The 18834-nt window shown below is 37.9% G+C and overlaps 1 protein-coding gene across 1 annotated transcript in view; it reads left to right on the top strand.

The window, feature by feature from the left end:
- Positions 1–5921: 5921 nt before the first annotated feature.
- LOC115220824 (acetyl-coenzyme A transporter 1-like) overlaps positions 5922–18834 on the top strand; it is a 28496-nt gene continuing 15583 nt past the window's right edge. Inside the window, exons 1-5 of the mRNA XM_029790998.2 lie at positions 5922–6098; positions 8731–9338; positions 10060–10214; positions 14138–14319; positions 15325–15509. Of these exons, the coding sequence (XP_029646858.1) occupies positions 8794–9338; positions 10060–10214; positions 14138–14319; positions 15325–15509 (1067 nt within the window). The 5' untranslated portion in view covers positions 5922–6098; positions 8731–8793. The remainder of the gene's footprint in view (positions 6099–8730; positions 9339–10059; positions 10215–14137; positions 14320–15324; positions 15510–18834) is intronic.

The following is an 18834-nucleotide window of genomic DNA, read 5'->3' as shown; positions in this document are numbered from 1 at the left end:
TAAACAGCAAAATGTCTGTCTGTGTGTGTATCCTTTATACAAATCGACAATTTTTCGGTTAGAGGGCTCGCACTTTCTATGGTCATTCAAAACCGTCCAAGTGTGGTTGTGAAGATCTTTTCATTTCCCCAGTTACCCCTGAAAGCCATTAAAAAAAATTGATAAATCGACCCCTTATGTTTCAGGTAACAAAAGTCTTTAATACAAAGGACGTAACTCCAGCAGTTTACTCTAAAGATAGTAAACCATAGCAAGGGAAATAACTCTTTAAAATTCTGCATTTATCTCCCTTTGTTATGTATCACACCTCTTTGGCTTTCAAACGCGCACTCTTTTTTGATTTGAGAAATGCAGGGAATGATTGACGAGTTAGACTAAGTGAATGACAAGAGAGCGGGATTTTCATGAATGACCAAATATGCTTGACTAGCACTAGACTCGGCAACGCCGGGTCATAGTGCTAGTCTAATATTATTGATGTTGGATGGTACATTGCTAGTAATGAGGATAGCAGGTCTAGGTGTCACAATAGCTTCATAGATGACTCCTTTCGCCTCCTACTGGACAGTTATTGTATACCCTGCAAGAGCAACCTGCCTCCTCCTGTGTATTGTAGGTGCTTGTTAAAATACTTTTTATGTTAGGTGAAAAACTAAAGGAGACTCTTAGGTTGTGCCTGTTAAATAATTGCCTGTATCTATGCGTGTGAAATGTTTATCTATTAATTCAAGGAAAATCCTTCCCACACAAGTCTTGATGTTGAACAAGAAGAGTGGAGCAAAACAAACGATGTTTCTGTGGCACTTCCTTTCCCAGGTGCTAGGGCCTGGCATGTAGGAAATGCAGTCCTTAAACCCACTTGGTACAGGTGCCTCGTTGTAGTAGGGAGCAGCAGTGTTGAAGATATCTTGGCTAGAGGATAGATTCAAGATCCTCATTTTTACACCCTTCACTAGGTTCTTGAAAACTATAGGGGGTGGCAGGAGGCTGTGCTAATATAGGACAGTTTCTCATTTGGCTTGTGATAGGGCCTGTATGCACCAAATCTAAATTAACATCCAGGAAATCTACTGTAGCGAGATAAGTCCCAATCGTGATCTTGAGTGTCATTGAGCCAAAGGCACTAATCAGGTCCTTTCTAAGTCTATCTAGTGTGTGCCCGTTGGCTCCTCTAGAGATGGCTGGGGCGTCATCTCTGTTGAGACTGAAGAGGACTGAAGGAAACCTCTTCCCTAAGATGTCCAGGATGTACAGTCCGATAAGATCACAGACATCGACTTTGTCATAGGCTCTCATAGTCACATCGAAGGAGGCCTCAGAGTCAGATTGCTTGACTCACACCAATTCTTTGTTGAACAGCACCGTCTTCCTAGCATGCATGATAACGCTAAGATCACTACCACTAATATCTACGAAACCCTTAAAAAAGGAAAGTGCCCTCATTGACAACTCCTTTGAAACTAATGGATAAAAGTCAACTATGTCACGCTGTGTAAGCCTCGCCCAGCCTCTCCTGTGGTTGGCAATAAAACATGAGGTCACCTCATTAAAGCTGTGCCATAGAGGGAGGCTTGTGTTCCTCCTTATGTCATCATTAATCTTCCTTAGTATATACTTACTTGCCTAGCCAATCTCGGACTTGGCCGGGTTGATCAGTCGGCATTTGGGACTAGAGGCAAAATTCAGCTTGTGATCCTTTAAAGTGATAAAGGTATTTTTCTTGGCCAAGATCTCTACTCTGTCTGCTATACCTAGGCTAATTGCTATCAGTTTAGCTTCACAGTTAATGTTATTTATAAGTGTGTAAGGAAACGCGTCCGTATTTTTGTGTAATAGAATTATTTAAAAGCCTACCGTAAATATATGAGTCTATCATGTATAAGTTCTTAGTCTTATCCAAGATAAAGGACTTGATAGAGTTTCTTATTTTTTGTATATCTTTCTGGAGTTTGTTTTGGAAAGGAGAAAAGAACTTGAAGAACTTCAATCTGGATATTATGCCTAGTAGGTCCACTTCAAAGGCCTCACAAGTTCCTTGATTCTAGGTGGGAATTTCCTAGACTTGATACTGTACGTGTTGGCCTTGGCGGATGGTATGCTTTGATCATAGAAAAACGCCTTCCACCTCGTGCGCCTTAAAAGGTCTATCATTTTCTCCAGTAACATTTTCGTATGGAAGGCTGTGGCTTTTGTGGATACGAAACCATTGGTAACTCTGAGAGGAGAATTTATCGGATCTTTTCGGTTTGAACGGCAGTTTTTAACATAATTTCTAGGTAACTAAAAAATTTTAGACTTCGTATACTGGTAGAATGTGTTTATAAAACATTTTTTTCTCTTGGCTTTATTGACAAAATTCTATAGTTTATAAGATATTTGTTGTTCTTTTCCTTCAATTTCTGCAATTTCAACCAATCAATGACGTCCATTGAGGTAAAAAAAAACATTCTGTGCGTATATGTCCCTCGTTTAAGAAACAGATTGGGTTTATTTACATCTAACCTCTAACCCTAACCCTAAAACAGATTGAAATGCAATAGATCAATACTAGGGTCATAATTATGGGTGACAATTTCATATGACACCGCTAGAAAAAACTGCCGTTCAAACCGAAAAGATCCAATTTAACTTTTTGTTTTAATGTATATTGGGTCATCTCATAAATAATGCAGATTTTATCAACTGCATGAACTAAATGTTGGAGGGGGACGGGATAAACTACCTGCATCAACTTGCTATAAAAGCGGGTAGTAATTTTACCTTGTACTAATTCTTAGTGCAGTTTTGAAGAGTGCAGTTCGATTTTAACAGTTATGTTTTCAAAGTTATAATGGAAGTGACAAAGGAACATATTCAACTTACTTTACTTTATGAGTTCAATAAGGGCAACAACACAACGGAAAGTTTGAGGAATGTTAACGAAGTATATGGAGTGGTTGGCGTTAGGAAGAGCATCCAGCTGTAGAAACACTGCCAAATCAGACTAGAGCCTGGTGCAGCCTCCTGACTTACCCCGGTCGAACCGTCCAACCCATGCTAGCATGGAAAACGGATGTTAAATGATGATGATGATGATGATGATGATGATGATGATGGGGATTGCACAATAAGCATAAGCTAGTGTCAACAGCGATTCCAAAAATTTTGAGCTGGAAACTACTGCCATGAAAATGTGTCTCATCCTGGAAGATCTGTAGAGCTCAACAAGGACATCCAGCAAACCCTGGTGGAATGAAATCCCATCGTAACTGTTGAGGAACTAGCAGAGAAGCTTGGATTTGGTCATTCAACCAGTCGTTCAAGTCAGCACTGAAGAAAAACGACCATCTTTGGTTTCAAGATGAAAGGTCTTCCATCATGGTAATGCTTGGCTACATACAGCAAGGATGGCATTCCAAAGGCTGGAGCAGTTTGAATGGGAAACGATGCCCCACCCACCATATTCGCCGCACATTACCCCATCTGATTATCACTTATTCCGCAGTATTCAAAATCATTTGGATGGAGAATATATGAATTCTGTAAACAAGTCAGAAAGGTACTGGAGGAATATTTATTGTCACAGACAAGTGAATTTTGGAAGAGGGGCCTTGCAAATTTACCAGATAGATGGAAGAGCATTGTAGAAAATGAAAGAGAGTATATTTTAGATTAAAACTTTAGGATCTTTTCGGTTTTAACGACAGTTTTTTTCTAGCGGTGTCATATGAAATTTTCACCCATAATTATGACCCTAGTATCGATCTATTGCATTTCAATCTGTTTTAGGGTTAGGGTTAGGGTTAGGGGTGGGGGAAGGGTGTCTTTTTTTCTTCACAAATGTAAATAAACCCAATCTGTTTCTTAAACGAGGGACATATTCATACGGCATAGAATGTTGTTTACCTCAATGGCCGTCAGTGATTGGTTGAAATTGCAGAAATTGAAGAAAAAAAGAATAAATATCTTACAAACTATAGAATTTTCTCAATAAAGCCAAGAGAAAAAGATGTTTTATAAAACTAAACTGAAAAATTACCTGTGAGATGTGCTAAAAATAACAGCTAAATACCTCTTAAATCACACATTTTTTTTTTCCAGAGTCGTATGATTTCCCGTGTAGAACACAAATTCGCAATTTTCCTGAAAATTCCAAAACAATAAGGAAGGGATAATGTTAAATATTAACCTAAAGAAATTATGGGGAGGGCGGGGTTGCCAATATCCTTGCGTAAAGCAGAATTCCGCAGAATTTTGACCAGTTGTAATATTTCCTTTAAAAACTGTTAACAGGGCGATCTTTCGTTTTAATTCGTAATAATGTAAACATTGAATTCGATGATTTCCGAGACCACATGTTGTCTTGTCAATTGTTAGTTGGTTAAGAGAAAGCTTATTCTTGTTTGTGTGTGTGTGTCTGTGCATGTTTGGGATCTTTTCGGTTTGAACGGCAGTTTTTAACATAATTTCTAGGTAACTAAAAAATTTTAAACTTCGTATACTAGTAGAATGTGTTTATAAAACATCTTTTTCTCTTGGCTTTATTGAGAAAATTCTATAGTTTGTAAAATATTTGTTGTTGTTTTTTCTTCAATTTCTGCAATTTCAACCAATCACTGACGTCTATTGAGGTAAAAAAAAAAAAACCATTCTGTGCCGTATGAATATGTCCCTCATTTAAGAAACAGATTGGGTTTATTTACATTTCTGAAGAAAATAAAGATACCCTTCCCCACCCCTAACTCTAACCCTAACCCTAAAACAGATTGAAATGCAATAGATCGATACTAGGATCATAATTATGGGTGACAATTTCATATGACACCGCTAGAAAAAACTGCCGTTCAAACCGAAAAGATCCCCTCTGTGTGTTATTTCTACATTCCACAACATATAAATACAAAAAAAAAAAAACAGAACAGACACACACATACACAGAACAACCATGCACACAAACAAGAATAAGCACACACACACACACACACACACACACACAGGAACAAGCACACACGCACAAGCCATTAGCTTTCTCTTCTTGCCAACTGACAATTGACAAGTCAACATGTGGTCACCGAATTCAATGTTTACATTATTTCGAGTTAAAACGAAACATCGCCCTGTTAACGAATAAGTAACTGTAATTATGATTAGGACAGGTGCCATCAATATGCTGTTTCATAAAAATTTCAGGCATCTTTATATTCCTGTATTGGGTACTACTACTATAGAACAGTGGTCCCGGTGCGCGCACTCGCGCCAGCTAGTCATGACTAGTCGATCCTTACTTCGTGTTTTTGTGTTATTTACTTTGTGTAAAAAAATTATTTATTTTGTGTTTTATTTACTTTGCTACATAGTCGTTGTAGGATCGACTAGTCACGACTAGCTAGCGCGGATGCGCGACTACGCGAGTCCGCGCACCGGGACCATTGTTTGCTAGCAGTACCTAGGCTACTACTGGCGAATAATGGTCCCGGTGCGCGCACACGCGCAAACTAGTCGTGACTAGTCGATCCTACAACAACTATGTAGCAAAGTAAATAAAACACAAAATAAATAATTTTTTTACACAAAGTAAATAACGCAAAAACACAAAGTAAGGATCGACTAGTCACGACTAGCTGGCGCGGATGCGCGAGTACGCGAGTGCGCGCACCGGGACCTCTGTTCGCTAGTAGTACCCTGGACTATTTTCTGGCTGTGTGTGTTTGACTGACACAGCAGAGTCAATAATTTTACCTGGCAAAGCAAATATAGAATCACGCCCCGCCGTGGTCATAGCGATACTGCTACTCTCCACACCAAGGGAAATATTCCAATTTTACCTTTAATGATTTTTAAATAAGTTATACCTTATATTTCGCGAAATGAATATATTATTAATAAATATGATCTAGAAACGAGAATCGTAGGTAATTTTCATAATTTTTCCGACAGCATAAAATAAAGTTTCCCAGGTAAAGGTGCGATGAAGTTATTGCGAATAATTTGATAATAACAACATTGCTGAAAGTTATTTTATTTATCATAACAATGCTACTTAAAAAACATTTAATAAGAACGTGTTTTGTAACACTGAAACACTAGTTTCTGAAGTAACTACTGGATTTATTAAGAAGGTAAGTTGCACTTATTTTAAAGATATTCATTTTTTACCAGCTTTATTTAATCAAACATATGGCTTCACACACACTTAGATACAACGTGACAAAGTGTAATTAAAGTGTTCGCCTTTTTTTTTTTCTTTTTTCTTTTTACAACTGAAACCTCCGCCAAGTGCGCCGGTGGAATTTAGGGGCGATAAACTTCGGAAATGTGTTTGAGAAATATATAGAAATTCTGGAAATTTTTCTTCGCCGTAAATCCATAGGCGTATGAGTGGCTGTGTGGTAAGTAGCTTGCTTATCAACCACATGGTTCCGGGTTCAGCCCCACTGCGTGGAACCTTGGGCGAGTTTCTTCTACTTTAGCCTCGGGCCGACAAAAGCCTTGTGAGTGGATTTGGTAGACGGAAACTGAAAGAAGCCCGTCGTATATATGTATGTGTGTATATGTTTGTGTTTGTCCCCCCAACATCGCTTGACAACCGATGTTGGTGTGTTTACGTCCCCGTGACTTAGCGGCTCGGCAAAAGCGACCGATAGTATAGGTACTAGGGATACAAAGAATAAGTCCTGGGGTCGATTTGCTCGACTAAAGGCAGTGCTCTAGCATGGCCACAGTCAAATGACTGAAACAAGTAAAAGAGTAAAGAGTATTCCTCGATATATAAATTCGTCGACGCGGGATCATTTCATATCGCCCGATGATCCAGTGACATAACTTCAACCATCTTTCGAATCGGGACCAGTAGGCCTCTGTGGTTTGCGCAAACGCCGGTTTCAGGGTCAACGAAGTTCTGTGAATGGTTAACCGTTCGGCGAATATAGCCAAGTTGCTGTAAGTTTCTACAGCTGGCCCATTTATCTGTATGAATTTACAGTATCGGGCAACACATTTTGGACAAAAAAAAAAACAGTCTGGGGGTGGGGTACAAACAAGTGTGTGGAAGACAAAAATGAAAAAAAATAGTGCGCTGACGACCCTGGGGGTGGGGAGGAAAATTTCGGAAAATTCACAAGATCCGATTTTCCGTCATAACTTCGGGTAAAATGGATATATATTGATTTTTTTTTTAACGTTTTTGATTATGGAGGATCCGATTCTGAAAAAAATAATTTCAAAAATCGCATTTTCAAATTTCAACCCCCGCCTCCCGTTCCCTCCACTTTTCACTTTGGTACTTCTAGCGAACTGTGGTCCTGGTGCGCGCAGTCGATCCTACAACGACTTGCGCGTATGCAAATGAATAGATTCGCGCATGCGTGATACAAATTAAATAAAAAAATTTCACACAAATTAAATATTTTTCGAACCTATTCTTTGTAAGCCTAGTACTTATTCTATCAGTCTTTATTGCCGAACCGCTAAGTTACGGGGACGTAAACACACCCGCATCGGTTGTCAAGCGATGTTGGGGGGGGGGGACAAACACAGACACACACATATTTACATACACATGTAAATACGACGGGCTTCTTTCAGTTTCCGTCTACCAAATTCACTCACAAAGCTTTGGTCGGCTGGAGGCTATAGCAGAAGACACTTGCCCAAGGTGCTACGCAGTGGGATTGAACCCGGAACCATGTGGTTGGTAAGCAAGCTACTTACCACAGAGCGAATCCTATATATTCTTTTTTTTTTTACTTGTTGAAAAATTGAAATTTTACAAACAAATTTTTTTTTCAGAATCGTAATCTTCTTATTTTTCTAAGTATTTCGCTAAAAAAAAAAAAAGAAAAATTCCGGAAAAAGTGAAGGTACTACTCGCGAACAGTGGTCCCGGTGCGCGCACACGTGCATCCATGCTAGCTAGTCGTAAGTAGTCGATCCCATAATGACTTGCGCGTATGCAAATGAATAGATTCGCACATGCGCGATGCATGTTTGAATCGCACATGTGACGTATTCGTTTCCAAAGGAGAAGAAAGTTTTGAACAAAGTTACTCCCCGATGTTTACATTGCCAGAAAGGGACATCACAAGCAATGGTGGTGGTACTGCATCATCATCATCATCATCAAGAAACTAACTAGAAAGTACCAAAAATAGCATGTGAAACAGTGGGTTATTGCAGTTATTATAAAACCACTGGACGATGATCAATATTAATTTCATTTTATCAAGGGTAGTGGATTGGCAGAATCTTTAGAATGTCAGATAAAATGCCTTACACTATTTGTTCCAGCTGTTTATGTTCTGAGTTCAAATCCTGTTAAAATTAACTTCGTTTCTCTCTCTCTCTCTCTCCCTCTCTCTCTCTCCCTCTCTCTCTCTCTCTCTCTCTCTCTCTCTCTCTCTCTCTCTCTCTCGCTCTCTCTGTATTATTGGTAAAATAAAGTACTCCTCAAATACTGTGATTAAGGTAATCAACTTGTTGCCGTCACAAAATTGCTGGTTTTATGACTAAACTAGAAACAATTATTTTCTTTTTTTACCTCATTTGCTGCCTTCCCTTGATAAATAAAATTATTTAATTGTAAATTATAAATTTTCCTCTTATTTCATTTTCATTTCATGATAATTATCATTAAATGAAAATGAAATACTTGGAAAATTTATAATTCATCTTTTGCATAATTTTAACCACATTTTAAATTATAAAATAATTATCATTAAACACTTAATTCTTGGTTTTCTTCTATTCTTGCAGATCCGCCAATATTATAACACAAGAAGTTTATCTGATGTTAAAGAATTTTCAGAAAGATCGGCAATGTCAGTTCGAGAAAAAAAGCATCAGAGACCATTGAACATTTCAACAGAAGAATTTAACCAAAAGAATAATAAATATAAAATGGTTTCCCAAGACACACTTACTCAGAAAAACTCTAAACATTCCAGCTGGAGAAAAGATATCAATAGTATATTAATTCTATTTTTTCTTTATGTTCTTCAAGGTGTTCCTTTAGGATTAGCAGGTAGCATACCAATGTTACTTCAGAGTCGCCAAGTTAGTTACCGAGATCAAGCCTTGTTCAGTTTTGTTTATTGGCCGTTTAGTTTAAAACTGTTTTGGGCACCCATTGTTGATTCTATTTTCATTTCATCACTGGGCAGGCGTAAATCTTGGCTTGTTCCTTCTCAGTATCTCATTAGTATTTTTATGATCTTTCTCTCCTACCATATAACAGACTATCTTGGTGACAAAAGCACACCTCCAAGTATATATTTTTTGACTTTTAGCTTCTTCATTCTTAACTTTTTGGCTGCAACACAAGATATTGCTGTGGATGGCTGGGCACTGACTATGCTATCTAAGTAAGTTCCATTTCCTTTTATATTCAAATTGTTTTGTTTTCTTCACATTTTGTTTTTACGCAGATAAATATTTATACACATAGGCGCAGGAGTGGCTGTGTGGTAAGTAGCTTGCTTACCAACAACATGGTTCCGGGTTCAGTCCCACTGTGTGGCATCTTGGGCAAGTGTCTTCTGCTATGGCCTCGGGCCAACCAATGCCTTGTGAGTGGATTTGGTAACCGGAAACTGAAAAGAAGCCCGTCGTATATATGTATATATATATATATGTATGTTTGTGTGTCTGTGTTTGTCCCTCTAGCATTGCTTGACAACTGATGATGGTGTGTTTACATCCCCGTCACTTAGCGGTTCGGCAAAAGAGACCGATAGAATAAGTACTGGGCTTACAAAGAATAAGTCCCGGGATCGATTTGCTCGACTAAAGGCGGTGCTCCAGCATGGCCACAGTCAAATGACTGAAAAACAAGTAAAAAAGTAAAAGAGTATTCCCAAGACTCATTTTTCTTTTCAGTTTGATGTTTTTAATTTTATTAATTAGAACAAGATTTTACTTTTAGTTGATATACAGTTAGACAACAAAAGTAGCAGTTTAAACTGCATGTGGTTTATGAACTGCAACTCCTGCATCCTTGCTTATGCAATGCTAATATTTATATCGTAATGTTTTACAATGCTAATATCAACTGATAATTCTTCTCGTTAATTTTTCATTGTCTAGGGGCAATGTTGGCTGGGCAAGTACTTGTAATTCGGTTGGACAAACAGCTGGATATTTTCTTGGAAATGTACTATTTCTAGCTTTAGAATCTCCAACATTTTGCAATAAGTACCTTCGTTCTGTTCCTTCATCAGAAGGAATTATTACTTTGGCAGGTGAGTCCTTATTTTTCCTATTTTACAATTTTTTATAACAATGTTTTGTTATTCATTGCATCATTGGAAGGTTATCTTCAGTATAGTAATTCAAGAGAACAACTCTGTAATTGCTTCCTCTTCATTTCTGTCCATCAAAAGATCAAAGCTCAGCTCTCATTTATGTATACAACTGCAACTGTTATTTGTTGTTATAAACTTTTTTTCCATGGTACAATCTCTAATGCCCTGACAAATAGCAGAAGTAACAGTAACAATAGTAGTAGTGGCAGTGGTAGTAATGATAATGTTAGTAATGATGATAATAATAATAATAATAATAATAATATAGAAATTTTCATCCCCTTCTATAACCCCTCATCTAATGACACTACCTCCTCAGTTACTGAACACGGTCCTCAAAATTCACCTAAATTCCTGGAACCACCTGCCTGCTACAAACCCATTGCAGAAGATATAATGTAATCTACAAATGCACGTTCCTTAACCGATTACACAACTCTACAGCCATATACATAGGATCAACAAAAAATTTCAAGCAACGATATGCCACTCATCTCCACTCTTTTAGATACGATAAACATAGTAAATCTACAACACTCGCCAACCACATACATCATCACAAAAATGCAAATATACCCTATGCTCTATCATGGTCCATACTAGACTCAGGACTTCCCTACCAAGATCAACGCTCAATCTGCAAGCTTTGCCTGAAGGAGGCACTCCAAATATTAAAGCACAACTCTCCAACACTGCTTAATAAACATAATGAGGCACTAAGCACATGCAACCACCGCTTTCATAACACATTTAAATTCTATCACAAATCCAAATGCCAGAATGACCATACAGTACATTTCCGCAATAATTCTTAGGTAATCCCAATAACCTATAAATTTACACTCTAACTCATAATCCCTATCTAGTTTCTCACATATGCAACTATCTGATTATATTCGTATTCATATATACGCACACACACCCATGCGCGCGTATATATGTATGAGTGAGTGTATGCATGCATGTGGGTATATGTAAACATATGTACACATGCAAGGTATATATACCTGCATATGCAGGGGCAATGATACATGCAGATGAGCGTATAAGTGAGCGTGTTTGAGGGCATACGCATGTGAATAATTATTGTATTTGTAACTTATCTTTGTGTCTTATCTGATATATACATGTATATACATCTTCACATCTATAGTCTCTCAGACTAATTAACACTGCAATTTCCTTAATTCTTCATATATTTAAGAAACACAAAAGCCGTTCGATTCACTTCAACATCTAAGTTTAATTTGTCAAAATATTTTCGTCGCTAAAATCCGCGACCTGTTCACTGACAAAGTCCGTGCTGCATCTCTCACGGACTTTGTCAGTGAACAGATCGTGGATTTTAGCGACGAAAATATTTTGACAAATTAAACTTAGATGTTGAAGTGAATCTAACGGGTTTTGTGTGTTTCTTAAATGGCTTACAAACACCTTCCATGCTGCAATTGTTTTCATTTCAGCACACGATCTCAGATCAAATCACTTGCTATGCAAGTACATCTCCGGAATTCATATATTTCCCTCACAATTAGAAGCTACTACTACACATTGGTCTTTCCTCTACCTCTTAACCCCACTTTCCTCTATCTTTTACACTATAATACCTTTCTCTCTCTATCCCTACTCCTACTTTCTCCACTGACCACTGACTGACTTATATCTTAATTTTTCTTCTTTTCTTTTTTCTTTATTCCCTTCAGGGTTTTTATTCTTTATTCTTTATTTTTTTTATTATTTTGTTATTTTTACTAATCTTCTCCTTTCTCTTTCATTCTTTCTTTCTCTCCTCTTCTTTCTCTTTATTTTTTTTTCCCCTCTTTATTTCATTTCTCTCTTCCTGTTTTCAATTTAACCATACTAATAAACTCCCTATTTCTAGGTCAGTTTAAATACAAACCTTGACTCTGCTACACTCTATATAAATTCCCTACTGGGAATGACCAAGTTTAACAGAATCTTGCATTGCTTAAAAACTCTAAGGACTCATATTAAACTCTGTTGGACTTTTGGATTTTACTCAAAGGATGTTGGAATATTGCATATATACCACTATGCCTATAAAACGGATTTACAAATTCAATACCCATACATATCTTACATCTATTTTCTTTTCTCCACCTCACTCTCTACTTGTATCACATCAAAACTAACTATGACTTAATTTTTCCTCTCACACCGTCTCCGATGAAAGGATATTATTAATATCCTAGAAACAGCTGTAAGACCTATCTATAAAAGCTCTAATATCTATACAGCCTTGGTTTTTTATCTTATTATGCAAAAAATTCTTATATACACACGCTGACATAGAACCAACGTTGAACCCTTTATTTGCAATATTACCGAATCTGGAACTTAACTATGGTCTGTCTATAGCACTCATTCAGCATTACCTGACACCTTTGGGTCTCAATGGCACCATTATCTCCTATATATATATATATAATATATATATATACCATGTATATATATATATATATATATATATCCCTCCCCTACTCCTTTCCCATCCCCTTCATTATATCATGACCACCATCTAACACTGTTTTCATTCTCTCCTTTTCTTTCCTTCTTTCTTTCTTTCCTCACCTATTCCTTTTGACCATTCCCCTCTTTTTAACATACATATCTATTCTCTTCTCTCTATCTACTTAATACTACCACTACATTCTCAAAATTTCATTCACACCACAAGACCCCTTTGACTGAACAGCACTTTTAATTTGCCAAAGCAAAATATGAACTCCTATTGGAATTTACATATCATGGACAAGAAGCATTTCTACACATCGCTTTCTTTGGATAATGGAACTGCAACTATACATACATTTTTATTTTTACTTATTCTCTTATTTCCCTCTATACATCTTATTTCCATCCTTTTCCAAAACAACACCTTTACATTGAACTCTTATATTTCCCTCTGTTTAACCATTTCACATTGTCTCTGATGAAGGGATATCCCTAATATCCCAGAAACAGCTGTAAGACTAACTTTCTCTTTATAAATGTCCTGAAAATTCCACACAGCCTTGGCTTTGTTGTCACATTTTATTTAACACATACATATATATATACATATATAAAGGAAAGATAGTGTTTGGGTGTGAGTACAGTATTTTTTTTCTATGTTTTAATCATCATTTAATGTCTGTTGTCTATGCTGGCATGGGTTGGAATGTGTGACCAGGTTTGGCAAGTTGGAGTGCTGCACCAGGCTCCAGTCCAATTTAGCATGATTTCTATGGCTAGATGTCCTTCCTAACACTAACCACTATGTGCTGGGTGCCTTTACATGGCACCACATGGGTGCTTGTACATAGCTTTCTGACTGGATATTTTATGAAAGACTTCAATTGAATATAATTTAAGTAAAATACTTTACTTTTACTTTTTACTTGTTTCAGTCATGTGACTGTGGCCATGCTGGAGCACCGCCTTTAGTTGGGCAAATCGACCCCAGGACTTATTCTTCGTAAGCCTAGTACTTATTCTATCGGTCTCTTTTGCCGAACTGCTAAGTTACGGGGACATAAACTCACCAGCATTGGTTGTCAAGCAATGTTGGGGGGACAAACGCAGACACACATACATATATATATACATATATACGACGGGCTTCTTTCAGTTTCCATCTACCAAATCCACTCACAAGGCTTTGGTCGGCCTGAGGCTATAGTAGAAGACACTTGCCCAAGGTGCCACGCAGTGGGACTGAACCCAGAACCATGTGGTTGGTAAACAAGCTACTTACCACACAGCCACTCCTACGCCTTGTAAAATGTTTAATTTACTTAATCTATTCCTTGAAAATCTCTATACCTTCAAACTTAAGCCTACTTGTTTTTGTTTTTTAGGATTTCTTTTCATTTGTGGTATTATATTTTGGGTGACCACTTCTTTGATACTTGTGCTTAAAAGAGAGAAACCTGAGACTGATTCAATGAATCTTGGCATCGTTGCTACTTACAAAGTGCTGATAAAAGTAATTCAGTTGCCAGCTGTCTTTTCACTTAGCTTAATATTCCTTACTTCAAAGGTAAATAATACTTTTCTTCATTCTTCTATTTACCATTGATATTCTATGCTGGCACACATCCTTTTCTGACTTGTAAGAGACATTCAGTGGCACCTGACATCCATTTATCCGACTTCCACTTCTTATAACAGGTTCTGAGTACTTTCTCATCCTACAGGTAGAGACCCTTTGTAAATACATGTACTTATCAGTTTTGATCCCTTTCTTTTATATAACAGATGTTTTTAATTCCCAGCTACTTTCTTACCTCAGTTTTTTGCTGTTTGTCTAAAGCTCATTCCATTCTCAACTCATTGTTCACACCCAATGCTTTTCATATTTCTAGCATATGCTTCAGTTCCTTGGTCTTTGGGAAAATGTTTATGGCTAATAGATATAGAAACTTCTTTAACCTCTGTTTCGTTTTTACTATAAGCTCTGTACGTACATTAGAACCTCTTCCTGCTTTTATCATTGTCACCTAAGTAACATAAACTGTCTAATTCTTGGAGACCATCTGAAAAATCCCTAGTGATTGAAAAATTGAATAGCTATGTTCAGTTGTCCCCTTCTGTCTACCAAAGATTTCATAGGAGTAACTGTATATCCATTGCTTATATTAAGTGCATAGTATTCACTTGCGATTAAGTATTTTCTTGCTTATGCAACCCAACCCTTAGCACTTGGTTTGTGCCTTCAGTTACTAATTAGTACTTTATTTAAAGGTTCTCAAGTGCACACCTTATCGTTGCATTGGGAAGGGCATCCAGCTGTAGAAACCTTGCCAGATCAAATTGGAGCCAGGTGCAACCCTCCTGACTTGCCAGTCTCCCAGTCAAACCATCCAACCCATGCCAGCATGGAAAATGGACGTTAATCGATGATGATGATGATGGTGGTGGTAGTGATGATGATGATGATGGTGATGATGATGATGATGATGTAGTACATATATATATATATATATATATATATATATATAATGGCTATTTTCACCTGTAAGTCTTCCTGAACATTCTCTTTCAGATCGGTTTTGCTGCTTGTGATTCTTTGACGGGATTGAAACTGATTGAAGCAGGTATTCCAAAAGAACTGCTAGCATTATTTGCCATTCCTCTCATACCAATCCAGATAATTCTTCCACTTGTAATCAGCCGCTATACAAATGGTCCTAGACCTATGGATATTTACTTGAAAGCTTTTCCATGCAGGTAATCTCTTTAAAGATTATAAATTATGTGCACTGTTTTGTTGCAATAATATTTTATTGAGACTTATGAATGGAGGAATTGCATTGTAAAGTTGGCAACTAAAATCCATATCTTGGGTCTTTTGCTTCTCTATTTGCATTTCTTGGCATAAAAAATGTATTGGGTTGGCCAAAAAGTCTGTTCGGTCTTTTTTTAGTATCAACTGTCCGGTCTTCTAGTCACTGTTCCGATATTCTTTTTCTTTAGAAACTGTATTCGGTATAATGACCAAGGTTACATCAATGTGTAACAAACCTCAAAGGAGAGAGATTGCAACTTGTTTGATTGCATTTGAGCCTAGACATGGAAGACCGGGCGGAGCACTATCAGCATCTTATGCTTTTTTATTTCAGAAAAGGAAAGAAAGTAACAGAAACTTACCGAAAGTTATGCAATGTGTATGGAGAGAATGCTGTTTCAGAACGGGTGTGCCAGAAATGGTTTGCTCGATTTCGATCAGGGAATTTTTCAGTAAGAGATGCACCTCACTCTGGCCGGCGAAAAGAAATTGACATCGACCAACTGAGGGCTGTAGTCAAACAAGACTGCAGTCTTACGACCAGACAAATCGCAGAAATTCTTAACATATCCAAAACAAGTGTGGAAAATGAATTGCATAAACTTGGCAACGTTTCTAAACTTGATGTTTGGGTTCCCCATAAATTGACAGAAGCAAATCTTGTCCAGAGGGTTTCCATTTGTGATTCATTACTGAAAAGGGAAAACAACGAACCCTTTTTGAGAAGAATTGTTACTGGAGATGAAAAGTGGGTAGTTTACAATAATGTGAAACGAAGATCATGGAAAAAAGCAGGGGATTCTCCAAAACGAACACCCAAAGCAGGTCTTCACCCAAAGAAAGTTCTATTATCGATATGGTGGGATTGGAAGGGTGTTAACTTTTTTGAACTTTTTCTCTTGAATAAAACCATCAATTCAGAGGTTTATTGTGAAAAACTGGATATATTAAACACGGCTCTTCATCAAAAATGGCCAGAACTGGTGAATCGCAAAGGCGTTGTTTTCCACCATGACAATGCAAGGCCACACACTGCTTTGATTACTCGGCAGAAGTTGCTGCAGCTTGAGTGGGAAGTTTTGCCTCACCCTCCGTACTCTCCAGATCTGGTCCCATCAGATTTCCATCTGTTTCGGTCACTGCAAAATTCTTTGAATGGAAAAAATTTTAATTCTGATGAAAACGTGAAAACTTTCTTGGAAACTTTTTTGGCTAATAAAGAACCTAAATTCTTCGAACAGGGGATTAAGGATCTACCCAACATGTGGCGAAAGGTTATAGAAGCAAATGGTAACTATTGTATTGATTAAATACATTTTTCACAATTGTTTACTTTGTTTTGATTTTCACCTAAAAAAAAACGAACTGACTTTTTGGCCAACCCAATACAAGTGATTTCATGGACATTTCATTTTCCATCAAAATCAAATTCGACAACTGGCATCTGTGCTAGCGGGGTGCAAAGAGCTCCATACAAGCATGATCGTTGACAGAGCAGCTAACCGGCTTCCGTGCCAGTGGCATTTAAAGGGCACCATTCGAGCATGATCGTTACCAGTGTCGCCTTACTGGCACCTGTGCCGGTGGCATGTGTAAAAAGATTCGAGCGAGGTCATTGCCAGCACCGCCTGACTGGCCTTGTGCCGGTGGCACGTAAAATGCTTCCACTACACTCTCGGAGTTGTTGGCATTAGGAAGGGCATCCAGCTGTAGAAACTCTGCCAGATCAAGACTGGAGCCTGGTGCGGCCGTCTGGTTCGCCAGCCCTCAGTCAAAATTGTCCAACCCATGCTGGCATGGAAAGCGGACGTTAAACGATGATGATGATGAACAAGGACTCTGATATTAACATAATGAATTACAGATTGTAGACTCAGTCTTTTCTCTTGCCATTCATCCTGTTGTGCTTTATCTAAACATAAAGAATTTTTCCATTTATACTAAAATTATTATCATAAAACGGTAAAAGAAAGTCATATTACAATATGGAATAGTTTCAAATTTAATCATCATCATCATCATTTAGCGTCCGCTTTCCATGCTAGCATGGGTTGGACGGTTCAACTGGGGTCTGGGAAGACAGAAGGCTGCACCAGGCCCAGTCTGATCTGGCAATGTTTCTACGGCTGGATGCCCTTCCTAACGCCAACCACTCCGTGAGTATAGTGGGTGCTTTTACGTGCCACCGGCACAGGTGTCAGATGAGGCTGGCAAATGGCCACGATTGGATGGTGCTTTTTACATTCCACCGGCACGAGGCCAGTCAGGGCGGCACTGGCAACAGCCACGTTCAGATGGTTTTCTTACATACCACAACAATAATAGGGAGATTAAAAGACTGGTCTTATGTCCACATGGTCACAAGTTCAAACATAAGTACTTCGTTGTGTTATACCTCTGAGCAAAGGACATATTTTTGCTTGTTTCAGTTAATCTGATTGATAATTGATAAACCTTCTATTAAGAGGGATTATTAAGAGGATAAACAATCAGCTGTAATAATTATTGTAAGCAAAACTACCTTGGTCATTCTAGTGTAGAAAATAAGCTAAAATTTTACTACTGAAATATCTGACTTTTTGGCCAACCCAATACAAGTAATTTCATGGACATTTCATTTTCTATCAAAATCAAATTCGATGACTGGCATCCGTGCTAGTGGGGTGCAAAGAGCACCATACGAGGGTGACCGTTGACAGAGCAGCTAACCGGCTTCCGTGCCAGTGACACATAAAAGGGCACCATTTGAGTGTGATCATTACCAGCGTCACCTTACTGGTACTTGTGCCCATGCTTGTAGGGTGCCGAGAGCACCATCCGAGCGTGATCGTTGCCGGAGCAGCCAACTGGCTTCCATGCCAGTGGCACATAAAAGGGCACCATTCCATGTTAGTTATGATGTTAATAGTAAGCAGTAACTACATCTTAATGTTCTCCTTCAATTACTTTGGCTTGTGCTTGCTTATTTATCTTCCATTATTCAAATCAACATTTACAGCCAAAATGAAAATTGCTGTAACATAAGTATGGCTTCAACAACAAACAGCAAATTAGAATTGCTCTCCCTTGCTCTACCTCACTCTGTCTGCCTTCTAATCTTTACATAAGTTCAGATCTTGTGTTTTAAACATCTTGTTTTCAGATTGGAGCTGTAGTAATATTTATGTGTGTTGTTAACGCCCATTTATATTTTAGAATAGATTAGCATTCAGTTGCATGTGTTAGAGCACTCTCATTGTGAATTTTAATTTTTCTTATGTTTAGGTT

Source organism: Octopus sinensis, linkage group LG17 (genome assembly GCF_006345805.1).
Source record: "Octopus sinensis linkage group LG17, ASM634580v1, whole genome shotgun sequence".
NCBI classification, from domain to species: Eukaryota; Metazoa; Mollusca; class Cephalopoda; order Octopoda; family Octopodidae; genus Octopus; species Octopus sinensis.
Note: the sequence above shows the minus strand (reverse complement) of the source record. Positions and strands in the feature narration are given on the sequence as shown.